We start from the raw sequence: 22,234 nt of genomic DNA, 5'->3' as shown, positions 1-22,234 counted from the left end.
TGTTTCAAACGGCCGACTGCATAGCCTATTGGAAATGCGCAGCAACGACAAAGTACACACTGTTCAAGATAAATTCACAGAGCGCTGATCCACTAAGTGCTTCCGGTTTGAATCCATAGTAAGGTGCCAGGATTCCCATCTTATGTAAATGCATTCAGGTTGTTTAAATCAACTGCTGGGCACAACACTTCTTTGTAAGCACTGTGATTTCATGTAACACGTGAACAGATGTGGGCACCAAGTCAGCCCCCATCTGTAAGACTGCTACCAAACAGACTCACACCCTGCTGAAAGGCTGTCGATGGAACAGGACACTGGTGGGGCTACAGGGTGGTCTGGACACTTAAGTCTTTAGAATAAATGCTTTTTCACTTTCTTCATTTACAAAGGTTCCTCTTTAATTTCTTCTTTTGTAATTGCCAATTGTCACAGTATTCTCTCTTGAAGCTTCATTCTTTGTTTGATTACACCTTATATTCAGCTTGTACACCTGGGTTTTCTTTGCTAAATCGTCACCAAAATATATTGTAAAAAGAAGAAGACCTCTGGTTCCAAGGTAGATTAAATGAGTATGTTTATTTAGGTAAGATGTTAACAAGAGCCCCACCAGGAGCAGCCTTCCTGTTGCTCAGCCCATCCTCCAAATGACTCCATCACGCATCCAACATTACACAGCATCATCACTCACCAACATTCCACACCACAGTCAAACTGGCTGAGCAGCAGGTATAACAATATTGTACTGCAACAAAGTACCTTTGGTTCTAAGAAATAAATGTACAAAAAGTGATATTTTTACAAACCATTAGTCTCGGTTTAGTCATTGAGAGTGTGTAATCATTTCTTGCCTGTGTGAGTACAACAAATGCTTAGCATTGTCCTCTGATAAGCCTAACTGCTCCCCCACACTACCACAAAGGAGAGCATTAGAATTATCTAATTGAGCCTCTGTAAAGCCTCTCCACTTGACTCTGTGCACACTATGCTTTGCCTTGGTATAGTATATACAGAGCCAGCTTCCTCCAGTAGTGGCATAGAGCACAGTGGCGTAGAGTGATAGAAAGAGCAGTGATGTAGAGCACAGTGGTGCAGAGTAGAATAGAGTACAGTGCAGCAACATAAAGCGCAAAAGGTGTACAGTGGCATAGCATGCAGTGTAGAGTGGAGTAGAGTGCAGTCTTGCAGAGTATAGTGTCCATAGAGTGGCACAGAGTAGAGTGGCGCAGAGTATTTTTTTTATTTTCAAGTGTGAGCATCTGTTATTGAATGTCAATGCCTCTCTCTGTAGTTCCTGATGGATACCTTGTAGGCTCGAAAAATGTGGGCAGCGTTATTTGCTGCTTTGTGTAATTGTGTCAAGTTTGTGTAAGACTTTAGGGTTAATTTCACATTTTGTATGTATTCTTAGTTTTGCTCTGTGCATGTCATTATTGGTGTTTTCGTTTTTTGTCTATGTGCCTTCAAGCTTCTTTATGTGTGCATTTTGTTATGTTTTATAATAGTAAGGTGAACTCAGCTATGGGCGAGTACACACGCAGTCATTGTGTTTTCTTGGTCCATGACGCTGATCATTCTTGCAAGCTCCAAACCATACAACATGGACTACTGGTTCTTTCCCAAGGATGATGGTTGATAGAGGTCATTTTTCAAGTGTAGTAAATAGGTGTGGGAGTTAACTAGAGCTTATGCTGGCTGTTGTAGGTATTTCTGAGCATTTCTAAGTTTAGGTCGACATAGGAAATAAATAGAGCTTTCATCACGTGTGCAGGTGTGAGCTTGATGTAAAAACCAGTTCCAAAGTGTGTCCCAAATTGTGAGTTCAGCCTGATGAGTTCAGAAAATTCAATGCGCCTCAGGTGACCACACGTGCTTTAGTTATGGGTGCATTTGTGAGAACACTGAAGGTAAATTTAAAATGTTGTCATATTTTATTGTTTCCTGCATGATGTTTTGCAACACAGTCCGGAGCAATCTGTTTTTATGTGTTAAGCTTGTTGATTTCACTGCTTTTGAGCCACCGGAAAGCATAATGAAAATATATGTATAGCTTTCTGTGATCTGTACAAACAATCAACACAAACAAAAGGGAAATTAATATTTCCTAATGGGCACAAGAGGAAGCAGAAACCTTATACTTCGATCTGAAAGTGTTACACACATTTTGCCTGATTTCCTCTGTTTCACATTTAGGCTCGGTAGACCTGATTATACAATCTGATTATCTTTAACTTTGAGTAAACAGGGTTTCTAGCCCTGGAAGAAGTCTTCAACAAGCATTTACAATGCAACGGTCTCGGCATTGTTAAAGTTAGAGCTATTGGCATTGCTCATGACAATGCCGTTTCTTTAAATGTTTTAAAAACAAAAACATAAACAAAAATAATGTCATGAGCAATGCCAATAGCTCTAACTTTACCATTGCCGAGACCATTGCATTGTAAATGCTTGTTATACTTTTACTTGTATTTTGATCGCTTTTGTAACATGCACACATGTCACTTTCTCCTTTTGTAACGTATCGTATGCTACCTCTTGTATTTTGTTTGCTTTTGATACATGCACTATGGCCACCACTGCCTCATGTAACGTAACTTCTGTTTTAGTGTTCTGAGTGTCGGCCATTTATTGCAATTTTTTTTCTTCTTTTTACCTCTACGTGTACTTTGTATGCTCTTGTAACCTGCACACATCACTTTTTCCGTTTGTAACGTATCTTTTGCTACCTCTTGTATTTTATTTGCCCTTGATACTTGCACAATTGTCACTATTGCCTCATGTAACGTACCGTTTGATTTTGTAACATGCTCACTTGTATTTTTGCTCCTTATGTATCATTACTGCTGCTATTGTGAAGCGCTCTGACACCTTCGGGTAAAGTCCGCGCTATATAAAAACGCATTAAATAAATAAATAAATATGAATGAGGTTGAATGAGGAATATCTGTGCTCTGTAAAAGCATTCGTGGTGATGTCAGCGCACACGTAGCGTGGTCGTCAGTGGCTACAGTTTCGACTTCTGAATTTTTATTTGAATCGTTCAGGGTCAAATGGACGTATTTTGTAGGTCGTTTTACTTCCTCAGATGCCACTGTCCAAGCGCACAAAATTAAACAAATGAAGAATAAAGTAATACTTGACATATTGGCTTTCCTAGCTAGAAAAAAAAATGTTGGAAGTGTGACTGAAATGCCACCAAGGCACGTGTCACCACGGAAATGTGCGCCTCAGCGGGTCTTCGTGGCGCCCCGTCAGGTCGCATCTGTGTACGAGGAATTGCTTGATAACTTCCTTTACGTTGTTGTTATTACCTTACAGCTTTTAACACAATGATGCAGGCGATGCCGCAATACCCCCACACATTTGTGTCACGACTGTCGGCGATCTATCTTGATCAAAGGAGTGGGGCTGAGGGGGTCGGATGGTGTTTAATGAATCAAGGAGAATTGTTCGCACCCCACCAAGGAGTGAAGCAGCATCTTGGCCTCGTGTGACACATACACCCTCAATCTTAAAGTGCTATACTCGTAGCCAACCACACTACGCATCTTGTAGTCCCGCGTTTGGATGGGCAACGTGTAACTACAAGTCCCGACATGCTTAGTACTGATGGTTGACTAACCGGGGCTGATTAAAGTCACTCATGACATGGGACGCGTTCGCAGAGAAGTTTTAGCTATTAAACATCAGTTCGATCGGAGATCTTGGGGGTCTCCCAAAGCGTCAGCCCGACTCACCTCCCCCACCTCTGAAACGAGAGCACACTGCCAGCTAACACAACGCTCGCCTCTTCTGCATAATGGTCCTGTGTCATGCATATATGAGGTTGAATGAGGAATATCTGTGCTCAGTAAAAGCATTCGTGGTGATGTCAGCGCACACGTAGCGTGGTCGTCAGTGGCTACAGTTTCGACTTCTGAATTTTTATTTGAATTGTTCAGGGTCAAATGGACGTATTTTGTAGGTCGTTTTACTTCCTCAGATGCCACTGTACAAGCGCACAAAATTAAACAAATGAAGAATAAAGTAATACTTGACATATTGGCTTTCCTAGCTAGAAAAAAAAATGTTGGAAGTGTGACTGAAATGCCACCAAGGCACGTGTCACCACGGAAATGTGCGCCTCAGCGGGTCTTCGTGGCGCCCCGTCAGGTCGCATCTGTGTACGAGGAATTGCTTGATAACTTCCTTTACGTTGTTGTTGTTACCTTACAGCTTTTAACACAATGATGCAGGCGATGCCGCAATACCCCCACACATTTGTGTCACGACTGTCGGCGATCTATCTTGATCAAAGGAGTGGGGCTGAGGGGGGTCGGATGGTGTTTAATGAATCAAGGAGAATTGTTCGCACCCCAACAAGGAGTGAAGCAGCATCTTGGCCTCGTGTGACACATACACCCTCAATCTTAAAGTGCTATACTCGTAGCCAACAACACTACGCATCGTGTAGTCCCACGTTTGGATGGGCAACGTGTAACTACAAGTCCCGACATGCTTAGTACTGATGGTTGACAAACCGGGGCTGATTAAAGTCACTCTCATGACATGGGACGCGTTCGCAGAGAAGTTTTAGCTATTAAACATCAGTTCGATCGGAGATCTTGGGGGTCTCCCAAAGCGTCAGCCCGACTCACCTCCCCCACCTCTGAAACGAGAGCACACTGCCAGCTAACACAACGCTCGCCTCGTCTGCATAATGGTCCTGTGTCATGCATATGTTAATGTCCTCAGAACAATGGCATCTTAATCGGCAGGCCCCAAAACAACACAGCAAGACAGCCATTCAGCCATCGCCCCCACAGACACAGCCTTCGCTTGCTGCCCGACTTCCGCAGAGCTTCGTGACTCGGAGACTGGGAATTAAAATGATTAAAATGCTAAAATGATTAAAATGCTGATCGGTTCTGCGCGGCCAGGCCTTTTCTTTCGCACAAAAGCCTCGCTTGAAAATGTTTCCGGTTGCCTTTGTGTCACACTCGTCAATGGGCCTCTGTCTGGGCGGCACAGCCAGCCTCTCTCCGGACCAGGTAAAAACGAAAGCCTTCCCAGAGGAACAACAAGGCAGAGCAAAAGGCACACCACCGCCCAGCGTCCTTTTCGGATTCGGGGGCGTGTTTTGCTGTTGTCTCCTCCTTGAGACTTCTCGCAAAAAACACGCCCCCCGATCCGAAAAGGACAGGGCCTAATCTGAATGACTGACCTCTTCTCCAATGGCTGGCCAGCATTCAAGAGGCCAGCCAATGGAGAACAGGGGAGAAGAGGGGCGGGTTCAAGCCCCTCTTCTCCAAGTCATTAAATCTCCGACTTCCGGTTCTGCCTTTCGGCAGACCGGACGTCCTCGACCTAAAAAGGAAGAGTGGAAACGAATCAATCTCAAATCTCACATGAGCTGTGCTTCCCTCGAAGTAAAAGGCAAAGGCACATGAGGCATGAATAGTAAAACTTATTTGTTTCCACTACACTTCAGATGTCTTCTGAAATATCCGCAGTGTGCATTTTTGTTGTGTGCTAGAAAAGATAACATCTTACAGCCTGTCCTCTCGCCTGGGTACTCAGCAGGATGGACTGTCACATAAATTCTCTCACGTTGAAGTCAATACAAGGAAACACCAAGTTCCCTTGTAATACATAGTCTGACATTTGACCCGTCTTTGAATGCACAGCAAATGAGACAAGATAAGAACAGGATTTGAAGGCCTGTTTGCAGATAGTGAGTACTGGGGAGGATAGAGTAAATAAGGAATGCTCATGGGGGAGTCAAAGTCAAGCTGGACAGCATAAAAAAACAAGCAAACAATGGAACGTAGGAAAGATGCACTCTGCAGTCGCACAACAAAAAGGAAAAAATTAGGTCTCATAAGAGCAAGCAGTGTAAGGAAACAAGTGTTTGGGCCATGCCCTAGGGGAGGGTCACATGCAAGAAGAAGGAAGTGGCGAACACAGAGCTTGCCAGCAGGAAGAAAGCAATCAAGAGTATATTTGAAACCCACCCATTGGAAGAAATGGGAGGGCACCAAGACCACTATAGACAATACAAAACTCAGCAGCAAAACTCATCCTCGACCTCCCAGGACGTAACCACATCACACCCCACCTCAAGAAGCTACACTGACTCCCAATCCAGAAGAGATGCCAGTTCAGCCAAAGTACTCACCAAATACCTGGAACAAAACCACCTGCTGGAAGCTTCCTAATCAGAATTCTGTGCCAACCACATCCTGGAGACAGCGCTGATCGCTGCTACAGATGACATCAGAACCCTCCTCGACAGCGGGGAGATGGTAGCCTTGATCCTCCTCAACCTCTCTGCTGTGTTCGGCAGAGCATATGACCACACCCTCATCAACAGATTCCCCAACATATGCATGCAGCAAAACACCCTCAAGTGGATCGCTTCCTTCCTTAAAGGACACACACAGAGCATCCAGCTTCCGCCTTTTACCTCCGAACTCAAAAACATCATATGCGGCGTACCCCATGGATCTTTCCTCAGCCCCTCATTATTCAACACCTTCATGATCCCTTTCGCAGACATCGTCACATCCCATGGCCTCAACATAATTTCTGAAGCAGATGACACTCAACTCATCCTTTAGCTCACTGAAGAACTCGCAACCACCAGAACACATCCATATTGTACCACAGTTGGTGGCCAGCAGAACTCGAAACCCCACCAACAGACCATGCATGCAACTGAGACATTATCCTCAACAGCAAACTGACCATGAAATGACAAGTCAATGCGGTCATCTCCTCACGTTTCCACACCCTCCGCACACTCAACAGAATCTTCAGATGCATCCCAGTAAACACCAGAAAGACCATCACTCAAGCCCTTGTCATCAGCCGCCTCGACTACTGCAATGCACACTACGCCAGTATCCCCACCCAGCTCCTCAGAAGATTCCAGACCATACAGAACACCACAGCCAGATTCATCCTGGACCTTTCCAAATGGAGCCACATCACTCCCCCACTTCAGAAGCCTCCACTGGCTCCTCATCCAAAAGAGATGCCAGGTCAAGATCCTCACGCATGCCTACAAAGACCTACATGATCAAGGACTGACCTACATCAACCACCGACTCAATTTCCATCAACTCACCAGGCACTTGCGCTCCTCCTCGTTAGCCTTTGCGCACACCCCGCATCATTCGCAGGGGGGTGGTTCCTTCTCCTAAATCACCTCCAAGTCCTGGAACGACCTGCACCTCCACCTCTGGACTGCTCCATCCCTAGCGGACTTCAGAAGGAAGCTCAAGATGTGGCTTTTCAACGTAGAAGACCCAAAGCTCCAGGATGAACCGAGGTATGACAGTACAGCACTCTACAAATGCTGATTGTTTGGCCCACATATACAAAGGACCAGACTACATTAACAAACTCATAACCTCCCATCAACCAAATAGACACCTAGGATCAGCTCCTGCTCACAACTAGCGGACAACATTTGGAATCAGCAATTCAGGAGAGGACTTAAGAACTGGCTGTTCGAAAGAAACTGCACCTCTATACAGGATTTTTACATCCATTTTAGAAGCTGAAAATGAGCCCAGAGGAACAGGGCTACCCCAAAAATGTATCAACCGGTCATGTAAGAGAGCGAGGTCCTATGATAGGGAGAGTCTCCTAGAAGGTACTAAACGAGACCAACCTAAAGACAGAATAGTTATAGTCAGTACATTTTCTGGTCTGAGTAATAAACTAAAAAATATAGTGAATAGAAACTGGAAACTTCTTAATCAAGACAATAATACAAAATTCCCCAAACCACTATTTGCTTGTAGGAAAAACAGAAACTTAAGAAACACACTAGTATATACATACAGAGAAGATAAGGATGAGACACAAAGCAGAATAGAAGGTGGGGGCGCGAAAGGGAACCACAAGTGTGGCACCTGCAGCATTTGCGATCTATGTATAGTGACTCAAGAAGCATCCTTTAATGGAGCCACGCATAACATAACTACTCTTAATAACTGTAGGAGTAAAAATGTGATCTATTTGGTAGTCTGCCCATGTGGCCTAGGCTACATTGGAGAGACGGGGTGGGAATTCAGACAACACCTCTGTGAACATAGATCTGCTATCAAAACAAAAAAAGAAAATGCGCCACTGGTTAATCATTGGTTGAAAGAGAACCACACCCTTACAGAGATCAAATGGATCGTGGTCAAGAAAGTTAAAGTCCTTAAAAGAGGAGGCAATAGAGAGTAGGAGGAAACTAAGGGAGCAGTGGTTTATGGTAAAATTTGACACCATCAAAAGGGGACTTAATAAACGAGAGGATTGGGAAAATATAATTACTTGGTGATCTCCTTGACTCATGGGCTACCTTCCCTATCTAGTTTTCTATAATGGGGAGACATTATCACATTGCCTCATCATCACCTCCGAAGAATAACTGTAGTCCAAAACATAGGATTTTGTTGTTGACTATAACCCTTTTGTGTACATACCATACTAATGTAATGTGTCTTGAGAAGGGGAGCGTACTTCCGTAATAGCTGTCCCATGATAGGCGATTTGCGAATAGTATTTACAATATCGCAGAAAGAGATTTATTAAACTATCTATTTATCCTAAATGGAGAAGTAAAATGTAGAAAACCAATTTAAGATGGCCGATATAATACTAGATCTATCAGACAGCCGATACACGATACACGAGGTGAGAGAGCATGATACCACATCAGGAAAGAATAAATGCACTTGATTAGAATAAACTCTATTTTCTCTAAAACCACCGGTTATCCGTCTTTTAATAGTTGTACCAGCACTTATAACTTGTTTGACGTAGGAAGTTCATACTTAATAGGTAGATAAATTATAAAACCAGTCTAAGATGGCCGCCATAAAAATGCGGAGGACCGGAAAGCTATTCCACTCTACTTCTGGTTCTTACTGTACTAAAATGAAACAGCCCCGCCAGCACAGTGACTAGAAGGCGGAAGAGTTGATACATCTAAACGAGTGGTAAATCAGGTATAGGAAATACTGAGATTATAGATCCCATAGATTGCCTTTCTCTACCGCATGTAACTGTATGGAGGGCCTGCTGATTTATTGACCGCCGGGCTCTTTACGTTTGAACAGCATATGAGAGCATTATAAGCGCATCTCAGCGTATCTCGAACCAAATTGAGAGAGCTAGTGGTAGGTTATCGGCCGCAGTTGTTACGTATTCATATCCCTACAATCAACCTGGCCGGAAACGCGACATACATGGTAGACAAGGGCTCTAAAATATGGTAGTGAGAGCAAATAGGTGGAACATACGATGGATGGAGTCTCCACCACTTATATAAAAAAAATCTAGAAATTTAAAGAGAGCTTGTAGTCGTTTTAAACTGCGTGACTGCAGGATGCTAACAGCACCTGTCTCACTTTCTCAAATTTTGAGAAACATATATTGAAAACTAATTGTTCGAATTATTGAAAAAGAAGCCCGCCACCATATTTTGTCCAACCATGGTCAATAACAAAACTTAGTGACATGAACGTGATCTCTATAACCTCTTAGCGACTAATAATAGACCATGCCTTTTTGTATTTTTGCGCAGAGAAGTGGAATTGGGTTGTGGATAAACACCCAACTCAAATAGCCAGAATTCCCTTAAGTAGCGATCAGTAGCAATATCAACAGCACAGAAAGAATGTGCCGAATAACCTTCCCCAGCTATTTCTTCTCCGGGGCTGATTTGACTCTCACGACTATCCCTCTGGTAAGATTTGGTATTTTTGAACATTTAACAATGAATTACAGACCTTAAAAAAACGTTATTTGTGTGGCCTGTAATTGCTACAGGTTAAAAAGGTTTATATCTTGTTTTTTTTCTTCTTTTCCCTTCTTAGAACTGAGGATTCGAAATTTAAAACATACCCAGTCTAGGCTGAAGGAATCTACAAACAATTAAATTTGGCATCACACTGTTCATTGTGTGCAATGAAGAAGCTCATCACTCATCTGTGGTGAGTGCAGTCTTTTCTGATATTTTCAAACTGACTAGGAGTAGTTGAACGGTATGATTTGGGGTGTAAGCAGAATGTTTGGGTATGAATGAAGGTTTCACTGTAAACCGGGGGCGCTAGAGGGCGCGCACGCAAGATGGCCGCACAAACGTGAGGCTCTTGCGGCCCGGTGACTTATCTATCAATTATCCTGCTCAAGATGATGTCTGCCTGCCTGGAAATGCGGGATCTCGGCGTGTCTAGGTTGTCTGCAGACTCGCTGTGAATTGCGGAGCTGTGGGGCGGATTTTGCTCCTGTACGGACCTCATAAACATCTGACCGTGCGGGTGGCCAGAGTGGTGTGGTGCCCCAGAGCGGCCTCACCTGTAACGCGAGGCCACGGTTGTACACGTGGAGACCAGGCCGGCACCCAGGAGAACTTTGCGCGGCGAGCGGTGACCTACCTGGTGGTGAGTCCCTCTGCTGGCCGCGGCATCGGCGGGGGAGGTATCGACTCGCGCTGCGGTTTAGGCGGGAAGGCGTGCTGAGTGGCTGCTGGTGGCGCCGAGGGGAGACGGGGCCCAGGGGTCTGCCGGGAATCGAACGAAGATCGGCACCCGGGCGGGCGCTGCCTGCCTCTGCGTCCCACTCTGGCGGAGGATATTGCGGCGATACTCGCTCCGGTGTGTGGCCCAGGTGGAGGCGTTGAGCCCCTGTGAAGACCTGCGCGGAAGCAATGAGAGGCGGCAGCGGAGGCATCTAGGAGGAGACGTGGATCATTGGCCCGGTACCGTGCGGCAGCCCCCGCTGTGTGGGACAGGCGAGGGGCCCCGCCGGTCTGGTGTTGCAATTGGGCAGCCCACCACGCCCTTCTCCTGCAATGTATTGCCCGCTGAGCTCTGCCGACAAGTCAGTAGGTCATCAGCGGACCCGCCCCGGCAGGGAAGAGGGGCCTACATTTCTCACGCGGACACGCGGCGCGCACGCTGCTCCTGTGCTCAACCTTGGTGGTCCCCCCCGGGATTGCGGCTAGAGGTGTTCTGAGGGCAGCTGGGCTGGTGACCACTGCTTTTACCTCTGGCGCCACGAGCGACCAGGACTACCCTGTAGTGGAGGGGGTCGCGGATGCTCCTTTTGCCTCGCTAGTGTCTGGGCATACACAGGAGTGGAAGAACCTGGCTGTGGGGCTCGGGGGGGACTGAGCGTCTGGCGGCACAAATCCATCCCTGGAACTGAGCGAAGAGCAAGGAGAATACGGAGGCCGGCGTCTGCACGCCAGGTGTTGCAGGAAGGAGGAGGTGAAGATCCTGTGGTTGTGCTGGGTTGACCCGCCCCCGGCGCCGAGAGGTGTGTGCGTGGGGTGCAGTGGGGAGCGCCACCGGGCCCAGCAGACGGAGGACGGTATACAGTGGCAGCTTGGTGCTCAACGCAACCATGGGCAAATCGGACACCAGGCAGCCCAAGCTGAATTTTGAAGCGGCGAAGAAGACTCCTCGAGCGTTGCCGGATGACCGTGACATTGACGGGGGGCTGTGGCCCAAGGGGGGGTTGCGCCCCCTAATTCAGACGTGCAGAGTATATTGCAGGAGGTACGGCAGGGCTTCGCCACCATTGTTGATAAGGTGGACAGGATGTCGACCCGAATGGAAGCCATAGCACATAAATTGGAGGGGCATGATGACTGCTTGAAGGAAGCGGTGCGGCGGATCTCCGACGCAGAAGACACAACGTCAACCCACACGACGCAGCTGGCCCACATAGATAAGCTTCTCAAAATTATTGCTGCAAAAAATGAGGACTTGGAAGCGCGCAGTAGGCGCAACAATATTCGCGTAATGGGTATTCCCGAGTACACCAACACAGGGAAAATGGAGGAGTATGTAGAGAAAATGCTGTTATCTGCTATTGGAGCGGAGTCCTTTTCCAGTCAGTTTATTGTGGAACGGGCTCACCGAGCCCATGGACCTCGCCCCCCACCCGGCAGCGTACCGAGGCCCATTATAGCGCGCCTATTGAACTATAGAGACAGAGATGTGGCCCTGAGGGGAGCGAGAAATAAACAGACTTTTAACTTTTGAAGGGCATATGTTTACCATCTACCCGGATTTCACGCCGTTGGTTCAGGAGGAGCGGCGCAAGTTTGTGGAGGTGAAGGTTAAACCGCGGAAAGCACAAATCGATTATGCGCTACTCTATCCAGCGCGGCTCCGAGTAACTCACCAAGTGAAACAACATTTTTTTACTAAGCCACAGCAGGTGGAGGACTTCCTCAGGCGACTCAAGCGTGGGAATCGCATGGAGGGAAATGGGGAGGCGCAGCAGCAATCCTCACTGACCGGAGCAATCCTCACTGACCGGAGTGGGAGAGGCCTAATGGGAACAACGGTCCCCAGGACATATCTGTGCCTAGTGCAGAGTGAGATACGTAAGCTACATTGGGGCGTGAATTCACAGGCAGAGACATGAATCTGTTTTTTTTTTCTGCTCTTCGGGCGGGGACCATCTTTCTTGAGCACTACCAACGATGCACCTGGCACCCTCCACCTGCATGAGCCTGGGATGGTGGCCAGTGATGGGCTCTGTGGGGGGGAGGCACCTGTGCTGCCATCTAGCAACGTCCCCCTGTGGGTTTTCCACGGGGAATGTACATTGCAGTATGTATGTGGGGATGTTACTGTTGTTTTTGTGTGCGGGGAGCTTGGGGAGGGGCGGGCGGGTGACTACTTCTGGCAGGTTGGGGTTGCTTCAGTGGGGGGGGGGCAGGGTCTGGTTATATTGGGTTATTCGTTTGACGATCTTCGCGCTAGATTCCTACTTGGAGTACTTAGAGATATTACTTGATGTATTGGAATGTGAGCATGTTATACGATATCAGAGATTGCAGTCTTATAGGGATCAGAGCATGGATGACTACTTTGTGATGTTGCCCCGGCTGGGAGAGAATGTCTCGAACTATGATGGATGGTGACCTTGGAACGTTAAATATCATCACATGGAATATCAGAGGCATGGGGGACCCTAGGAAGAAGAGACAAATATTAGCATATTTAGATAGGCACAATGTGCACATTGCCATGCTGCAGGAAACGCATCTCGCTCCCCAGCACCCGAGCAACTTTGCGCTTAGATGGGCGGAGTATAGGATTTTCTCCTCCTACTCAACGTATGCGAGAGGGGCGGCAATTCTTATTAAAAGACAGGTACCGTTTCAATTAGCTGGAACCTCTTGTGACCCGCAGGGGTGATACTGTCTGGCGTGGGGGAGATTGGGCTCAGTTTCGGTCACACTCGCATGTTGCTATGGTCCAAATGTGGATGCACCTGACTTCTTCACTTCACTATGGGCTAAGATATTTGACATAGGCTCCAGTCACAGAATCTGGGGTGGGGACTTTAATGTAGTGTGTGATCCCAGTCTGGATAGATCTCATTCTGCTCCTCACCATTACACTAAGGCGTGTGCTGTTATTCAGGACACCATAGACGTTTATCATCTAATCGATGCTTGGCGGCACACCCATCCACATGACAGGGAGGGGACGCATTTCCCGACACAGGCCGCGTCTTGGGCGCGACTAGACTATTGGTTGGTATCCAGAGGGGTGGCTCCAGCGATAGTACAAGTGCAACATTTGGCTCGAACTTACTCAGATCATGCCCCTTTTAAGCTCACGTTGGCCTCGTCGGCATTCTACGTTCCTCGTGGGGCTTGCCGCATGCACGCTTCTATCTTGCTAGACAGAGTGTTCCAGACTGAGTTGCGAGACGAGATAAAGGAGTTTTTTGTTCGTAACAAAGGTTCAGTGGATAGTGTGAAGACTATTTGGGAGGCGTTTAAGGCTACGCTCCGTGGTTTCTGTATTGCAAAAGGAGCCAGGGTGTTGAAGGACATATCACATACACTGAATAGCTTGGAGGTGAAGCTTCGGTCCTTGGAAGCGCAGTTGGTCTTAGACCCTAGCAGCGATACCCAGCTCAAGTTTCGGGAGACACTCACGGAATATATAGACATGGCGCAGAGGGAGACTCGGTTCCGGGGGAAATACTGGGTGGCGCGCTGTTACGGGGAGGGGGATAGACCTGGCAGGGCTTTGGCGTAGATGGACAGGAAGTCTCGGTACTTTGGGTACGGTATGGAGCTGGAGGACGCAGACGGTATGGCCTACTGTGATACTGACCGCATTCGGGAGGCATTCACGCAGCATGATCAGCAATTATATACAACCCGTGGGAGGGTCAACTTGGATCTGGAGAATTTTTAGGGAGACGTGGCGCTCGGCTGGCTGAGCGATCGGCAACGGGATTTTTTATGTGCACCATTTGAGCTGGACGAGGTCAAGGACGCTATCATGAGTATGCAATCCGGGAAAGCCGCAGGGTCGGATGGCTTCCCGATAGAATTCTACAAAACATATATAGATCTAATGGCCCCCATATTGCGGGAGGTGTATGAGGAATCCCTCGAGGTGGGCAGTTTGCCTGCCTCTATGAGGGAGGCTATTATTGTCTCTCTTCTGAAGCCTGGGAAGCCGCCCCGGCAATGTGACTCCTACAGGCCGCTTTCTCTCCTCAACTGCGATACTAAAATTCTGGCTAAAATTATCGCTCCACGCCTAAGTCTACTTATGGAGAACTTGATTCTCCCAGATCAGTCGGGCTTTGTGCCCGGAAGACCCACCTCGCATAATCTGAGAACGCTTTTGCCATCTTAAATAATGTGTCGCCTGACTTGCCTTTGGCCGCAGTGTTTTAGATGCCACTAAGGCATTTGATTCCATTGAATGGGATTATATTTTTGGGGTGATGTTGCGGATGGGCTTTCCGCCTCTTTTCTTATCCTGGATTAAACTACTATACCACTCGCCAGTAGCTAAAGTGCTTATTAACGGGCACGCATCCCCTGCCTTCCCAATTAACGGAGGCACCCGGCAGGGGTGCCCCCTATCTCCTTTACTGTTTGCTCTGGCAGTAGAGCCCCTGGCGGCAAAGCTGAGACAGCATCACAACGACAAGGCTTTGCAGTGCAATATGCGGCAGATTCTCATATCATTATACGCAGATGATATTACACTATATATACGAGACCCGCAGGAAAACCTGAATCCAGTACTGAGAGAATTTATAACATTCGGGGTACTATCGGGAATTCATATTAACTGGGGGAAGTCTTGCTTTTTTCCGTTGACAGCAGCGACAACACGCTTTCCGCTGGATTACCCTTTGGAGTGGTGCGAAGATGAACTGAGGTATCTTGGTATTCGAGTCACAAAAGATAGGGAGGAACTTATGCGCATAAATTATGGGACTGTTATGTATCGTATATCGGAAGATGTAAATCGCTGGATAACACTTCCCCTCTCCATGGCGGGGCGGGCCTCCCTAATTAAAATGGTAATACTTCCACATCTGCTCTACTTGTTTTTAAACATCCCGTATTATCCGGGGTTTTACTTTTTCAAGACGTTAAGATCAGAATTGACAAGTCTTGTGTGGGGAGGGGAAACAGCCAAGGCTGCAATGGAAGATACTTACAAGACCATATGCGCAGGGTGGGTTCGGAATACCAAAGTTTGAACTCTATTACCTCAGTGCACAGGCTCACTTTGCATGGTTTTGGGTGAAGCAGCCAAGATACATGCCGCAAGTGGCGGCTGAACACTGGCTTGCACATCCTACACCAGTGGAGGGAGTGGTGCACGGCCCGATCGTGCCCAGACACAGGGACCCGACCACAATCACATGCACGGCAAGGGCCTGGCAGCGCATAGGACGCTTATTAAGTGTTCCCCTCTGCTGCCTCTCAGTTACCACCCGAGTATACCTCTGCTTCAGGAAACAATATTTCGTCATTTTCAAAAGCGCACCAATATTGTCACTTGGGGATACTTCTTCCATAATGGACGCTTTCGGTCTCTCTAGCATGTTTTCAGGGTATGCAACAGACACCGCTGGATGTCTTCCTATACATCCGCCAACGTCTTGGGATTCGGTCTATAGTTCCGGAATTTCCGGCGGAGCCACAGGCGCTAGCCCCGCTCCACTTAATGCTGAAAAATAATTCAAATAAACGCCTTGTCTCCCAGATATATAGAACGGTACATGCGCAGAGTGTACTGCTGGACACGCCCTCTCGCGTGCGCTGGAAGAGGAGCTGCGAATAGTTTTGGCAGATTAACAATGGGAATATTGTTGCTTGCAAACGGAGAGGGTCTCAGCCAGCAGTACGCTCCGCATACTTCACTATAAGTTTCTCCATAGATTATATTACACTCCGGTCAAGATGCATAGGTATCGCACTCTCACGCACTATTCCCACTTCTTCATGTGTTTAACTTGAGGTCTTCAAGCACAGTTTTTACCCTGTAACTTTTCATTGTTTCCATCCCTCAAACCCATGTGTTCCTCTTCTTAGGGTGACATCTGCATAAACAAAACCTCCCTCATTATGTGCTATAGCCTTCTCTCCCCTTCTTTCCATCTTTCTTACACACTATCTCTGCTCCTCTGTCTCAAGTACAATAACTGCTTCCTACACAATCTACCTATCCCTCTCATTCTTCCTTTCTGTCTATTCTCTGCAGCTCTAACCGCTATCTATTCACCATGTCACATAATTTCACTGCACAAATACACTACACACAGTTCTACAACTAACATTTCCAATACAACCCACATAATTTCACTACACACCACATACATCCACTACAAGCCAAAATAAAAAACACACAGGTAAAAACATGATCATTTACAACTCCAATAACTAGCTCTCACTAATGCGAGACCTATTGCATTGCAAATGCGTGTTCTCTCCAGGAATTATTTCATTACGGTCAAATTATCTTGCAAATGTTTTTACTGATATTTTCACCATTGAATGTATATGTAACACAACACAAGTTTTGAATAGGCTTCTCATGTATATTAGATAGAACGTGTATAACATGTAAAGTTTTTCAATATCTATTAGAAATTCTTGTGATGATAAATGTGTCGGACTATTGAAATCTTTATATGAAATGTGTGGTACCTTGACAAAGCACTTTGTTTTTATTTAAATTGGATCTTTTTAAATTAAAGAATTCTGCCGCTACATTATTGGACTTGGTGGTGTTTCAGTTGAGGGGCTGTGTTATAAGTGTACTCCCTGCCTTCCGGGGTGTTATGTAAGCAATTGAGGTGTGGTGTGTATGAGTTAGTGTGTACTTGGTTTCCCTAAGGGATTGATATTTCTTCATTGCGAATGAGCAGTTCACCACCTAGCAGGTAGCAACTCCAGTGCCTTGCAGTGGCGGCTGGTGAAGTTTGTAAGTGGTAGGGCTGCACTTGGTCGGGGGTGTGGGGGATTGGGGGTGGGGTGCACGTTAGAGGTGCTTGAAATATTTTTCATAGACTAGTCGCCATTTCCTGTGCAAATATTATTCAACATAAATGGGAGAAAAGGATGTTTTTTTTAATTTTTTAACTTAAAGCAATAGTCCTCTCCATCATGTGCCCTTACCTTTGGCTTAAATGCATAATTATTAGCATTTAATGCCTTTTATCAAAGGCATTGACTGATGTAAATGACCGGAGCAGTTGGAAATAATACTTTAATAGTCAATGTTACTTTCTTTTCCACACAACATTGTTTAAAGTTTCTTCCTCTTCAAGCTGCAACTAATTTGAATATGACTATTTACACACCTTTTACAGTCTTAAGCTTCTCTCAATTTACTTAGTTTTTAGATGCGGAGACATCATACAGGATAGTTACACCTAAGAGGACAGAGGCCTACTTCACATTTGCCTCATACAGAAAATGTATCTCTACAGTGAGCAGGATTTTAAACTTTAGACTTGGACAACAGAACTATCAGTCAATATCCACAGATGTCTCACTATTTCTGGGTTTATACATCAGTAGCTCATTGCCTCCAATTGCTTGCTTTGACTTCTGGCACTTGTAGTCCTGTTTATCTCATTATAGACCAGGACGAAAATTCCAAAATGCAATGAAAATACGAGGAGTGGATGGTATAATCACAGTAGGACTTAGGACACTTTACAACCATACATGCTCACATCGAACAGATTCGGTCTTAACATAGCAGAGCCCTCATCCCTCATACATAAACAGATGGTGCTGGTGCCTGGCTGAGCCAATCACTGCTCACAGATGCATAGCTTGATAAACCAGCCCTTAGCTGTGAAGAATAGTCTTAAACTGGGTTGTTTGATAACATAAATTTAGGCCTTCTGGCGCTAACAAATGATTGGCTAGTTGCCCCTCTCCAGTTTTACTCGACAAACAAAACGGACCTTTCAGAAATCTGGAATTTCTTCTGGTTCTATTAATATTAATGTAGCACATCAGAGGCAATGCCTCCCTTAGTACCATATTCATTTTATCCCAAGGAGAGGCATTCTTCTTTGTTACACCACATATGCTTACGATGGAAACAAGATGGAAAACACCGACATATGTGCGTAACAGCTAGTGACTGCTCCGGGACTGCTGGGAATCATTTCCTCAGGCAAGGGTGGTACGGTAGAGAGGCTATATCAGTCCTTCAGGGGCAATGGTACCATTTAATGCAAGGTCGCAAAAAAGCCCATGCTGCAACACGGTTGTTGGGGGTTCCCAACTCTTCAAAGGGGCTGTATTCAGTCCATTCCAACTGAAACAGCTACACTAAAGCAGATTTAGTATTTCTTTTTTACAGTGCCCTCGCACTGAAACCACCACTGGTGCCTTGAGATAGGGTGACCAGACGACCCGGTTTTCCCCGGACGGTCCCGGTTTTTGAAGCAGTGTTCCAGTGTCCCGACACTTTGCTTCAAATTAAAGAAATGTCCCGGTTATTGCGCAGTTCCCGGGTTAAACAAATAAATGTCCAGTTTTTTAAATAGTGTCTTGTGCGCCTGCTGTACCTCTGAAGTCAGTGTGAGTAGTCATTGTGTGCCAGGCGCACCGAGAAGGTGCAGCCGCCTAGGAGGTTTCACAATGGAGAGTGGAAAGCCTGCCAGTCGAGCAGCGCAGTACGTTAATGCACTGACCGCAGGGATCTGCATTTAACCTGAATGCTACCTAGATACAGGCTTGTGTCCCAATGTTATTAATTCACATGTTACGTTTATCTCTCATATTTGCATATTAAATTGCCCGTATCCAACTTGATAACGGCTAAAATATCGAACTGATTGGGTCTATATTTATTACTGTTTTAATTTCCTTTTGTCCAGGTACCTGTTCACAAGCCAGCCTTCTTAGGTTACTTCTGGGACCGGGCAAATGCGACGGGTCTCTATTGGGCTCTCCATTTTTGCCCTTACAGTGACATTTTTTTTTTACTTCTGCAGCAGTACCACGCATCAGTGCCTTCAGAGACCTGTTATAGTTCTTTCACAGTCTCATCATTCCAGAACCGGAGCATTTTCAATGTTATGTACAGCGAAGCCAAAGTTCTTGCTTATTTAGCTTATGCAGCTAACAATTGACAAAGGTAATAGCCAAGGTTTGTTGTATGTGTATTGTTACTCGTATTATTTATCTGGATACAATGACAGAAGCAACACATTTTTTGGGCGGGACGCTATGCTAGGCAGAGATTTTTTAGCTTATGTGTTTAAGCCACGTCCTTAATTACATCAGCCACGCCCATTAAGAGACCCTCCTTTTTTCATCATACTTAACCCCTTGAACGCGGGGGTAATTCCCTTGCGCGGATGGGGAGGGTGGCAGCGGTGGCGCTGTGCTCGTGACGAACCCAGCTCGTCATGGGGCACAGTGGAGCTGTGCTCATGACGAGCTGAGCTCGTCACGACCCTGCCCACTGATTGATTCTCCCTCACAGGCGGGGAATCAATCGCGCGTGGGCGAACCGCGACGGTTATGATGAGCCCAGCTCGTCATGAGCAAAGCTCCACTGTGCCTCATGACGAGCTGGGCTCGTCATGAGCACAGAAGCGGTTAAAGCCCTGGGCTCTTCTGTCAGTCCTACTTCTAGGTCTATGACCTGTACCGGTTTTTAGGTCTCGCCTGACTCAGCGTATGCGCTGGTCTGGCGAGACTTATTGAGAGGGCTCCAAAAAGTGCTACTAGGCCAGCCTAGAGCTACAGTGCATGTGCGCAGGCGCGCGCACCGCGCTTGACCGCGATTATTTTCACTTTCGCGGCCGCCAATAGGTCTCGCTTTTGGGACCTTATTAGTATTTAGTCATGCAACTGCTGCATGGCTAAACACTTATAAGGTCCCAAAGGCGAGACCTATTGGCTATGCCAATGCTTGTTTGTTTTGAGAATCTGGTCACGCTATCTTGAAACCCTCACAAATCATTTGCCACTCTTTATAAATCCCTCGCACAGAAATTACCACTGGTGTCTTGAGACCCTCACAAATCATTTGTAAACATTTATAAATCCTTAATTGATTAACAGCAAACAAAAAGTATGGAAGAGACAACGCTTGGGCTGTTACGGGAGACCTAAAAATGAGGACATACTTAAGTAATATTGTTAAAAAATGTGCCACGTTAAGCCGCATAATTTGTCTTTTCTTGCTGCATAATTTGGCCCTCTCCTGCTGCATAATTCCAGTGGCCCTTCATACAGTACCCATCAGACTTGCAGCTTCGCTGCCTGTGTGGGGAGTATCCTGTAACCACTTCTTTTTTTGTCTCCTTCCTCCCCCCTCCCTTGACGAATTTCCGTAACATTGCTTTTTATCCTATCCTATGTTTTGACTATGCTCTTGAAACAAATGTAACTTGTAACCTGTAACTTCTCTGATCCTCATGTAAAGCGCTCTGATACCTCCGGTCTAGCCAGCGCTATATAAAACTCATTAAATAAATGAATGAATAAATAAATAAAATCCTGTCCCTAGATATGTAGTGACCAGACTCAGAGGGCAAAGCGCTGGGGTGACCAATACAAGTTTCTGGAAAGAACGCTCAGCATTTTACCTGCACACCGTATTGTCGTATGCTCTGCAAAATATAGTCCAGGCGGCGGTTGACGCTGCTCTTGGCCTCAATGGCAGTTTCTTTACAGCTGCTTAGATGCACAGACACCCGTGCACGATCCGGGGAGGCTGAAAGTTCAGCCACACCACTCACATGAACCTCGCGGGGTGGTGCATCACGCAAGGCTACCCCAGAACGGTTTTCCTGTTTCTCCATGCCTCGGAGTCCGCAGATGTCAACCTCACCTACCATCTCGTTGGTTTCACGAGGACAGAGAGCAGCAAACACTCTGGACACTGGCAATGGCTGAACTCTATAACTAAGCATATTCTCAAACAGGCCACCGTCGAACTAAAACCATGGCAACCGACGCTGCGGACCTTCGTTATGAGCTTTCCGTCTGTTAAGATGTATCTTCGCGTGTGCGCATGCGTCATCGTGCGCATGCGTAATAATTTATAGTTTGTCAGGAAAAGTTTTTCTAAGCTCCCCGTAGCAGGATTCTTTCTGTGTACGCATGCGTACGAAAATGCGTGCGCATGCGTTCACCGCGTCAGCTTTATCCTAAATGTGCACGGTTGATTTGGTAGTTGGTACGTGTTGGTTGGGTTGCGTACTATGTAATTTGGGCTTGCAGATGTATATTGAAACTCCCCTGGCTTGGTAGCGCTATCTGCCCGAGCTTTCCCTGAACACCTACCTCGAGTGGCTACCCTTAGTCTGGTGTTGGAAACTGATCAGGTGAAAGTAAGAAAGTAAATGCTGCATGGACCAGCGCTAGCAACTATCTCGCACAGGCCCCGGTCCTATCGTTTGACCCCCGGAAACCCCAGCTAAAGGACGGGATAGGCTGGTGCAGGGACTATCTGCTTGCATGTGAATGTAAGATGCTACGTATTTCTGTCTGCCTACACTAGCAGACAGGCGCGCAACGATCCTGGCTGAAAGGGCTTCATAAAGTGAAACTGCAGGACGTGTGTGAAGAGCAATATGAAAGGAAGAGTGAAGCGTTCACGCTATACTGATAATCACAGAAAAAAGCCACTTAAATAAAATGAACAAATTAATGTAGTGAAGTAGCACAAAGGGTATTCAGTGTGGAACAGTAGCGCATGTGCAGGTAAGCGACTGCACGGCTTTCTTTGCTGGACATACATAGGGGCATATTAACAACAGCCATATCGCCGCTTTTCTGGCTTTAAAAGCCAGAAAAGCGATGAAAATGTCATTGCCCTATCAACAATGCGGTGCTACCATGCATTAGCGCATGTTAGCAGCCGTTCCCCACACGCCTAGCCTTGCATCTCTAATGAGATGCAAGGAAGGCGTTCCCAAACAA

General features: G+C 46.4%; 1 protein-coding gene across 1 annotated transcript in view; it reads right to left on the bottom strand.

Annotated features, from left to right (window-relative positions):
- IRAK1BP1 (interleukin 1 receptor associated kinase 1 binding protein 1) overlaps window positions 1-21,325 on the bottom strand; it is a 63,620-nt gene extending 42,295 nt beyond the window's left edge. The window contains exon 1 of the mRNA XM_085610987.1: window positions 20,896-21,325. Within this exon, the coding sequence (XP_085467113.1) occupies window positions 20,896-21,222 (327 nt within the window). The 5' untranslated portion in view covers window positions 21,223-21,325. The remainder of the gene's footprint in view (window positions 1-20,895) is intronic.
- Window positions 21,326-22,234: the final 909 nt, after the last annotated feature.

The sequence above is a fragment of the Triturus cristatus genome, chromosome 6 (genome assembly GCF_964204655.1).
Source record: "Triturus cristatus chromosome 6, aTriCri1.1, whole genome shotgun sequence".
NCBI classification, from domain to species: Eukaryota; Metazoa; Chordata; class Amphibia; order Caudata; family Salamandridae; genus Triturus; species Triturus cristatus.
Note: the sequence above shows the minus strand (reverse complement) of the source record. Positions and strands in the feature narration are given on the sequence as shown.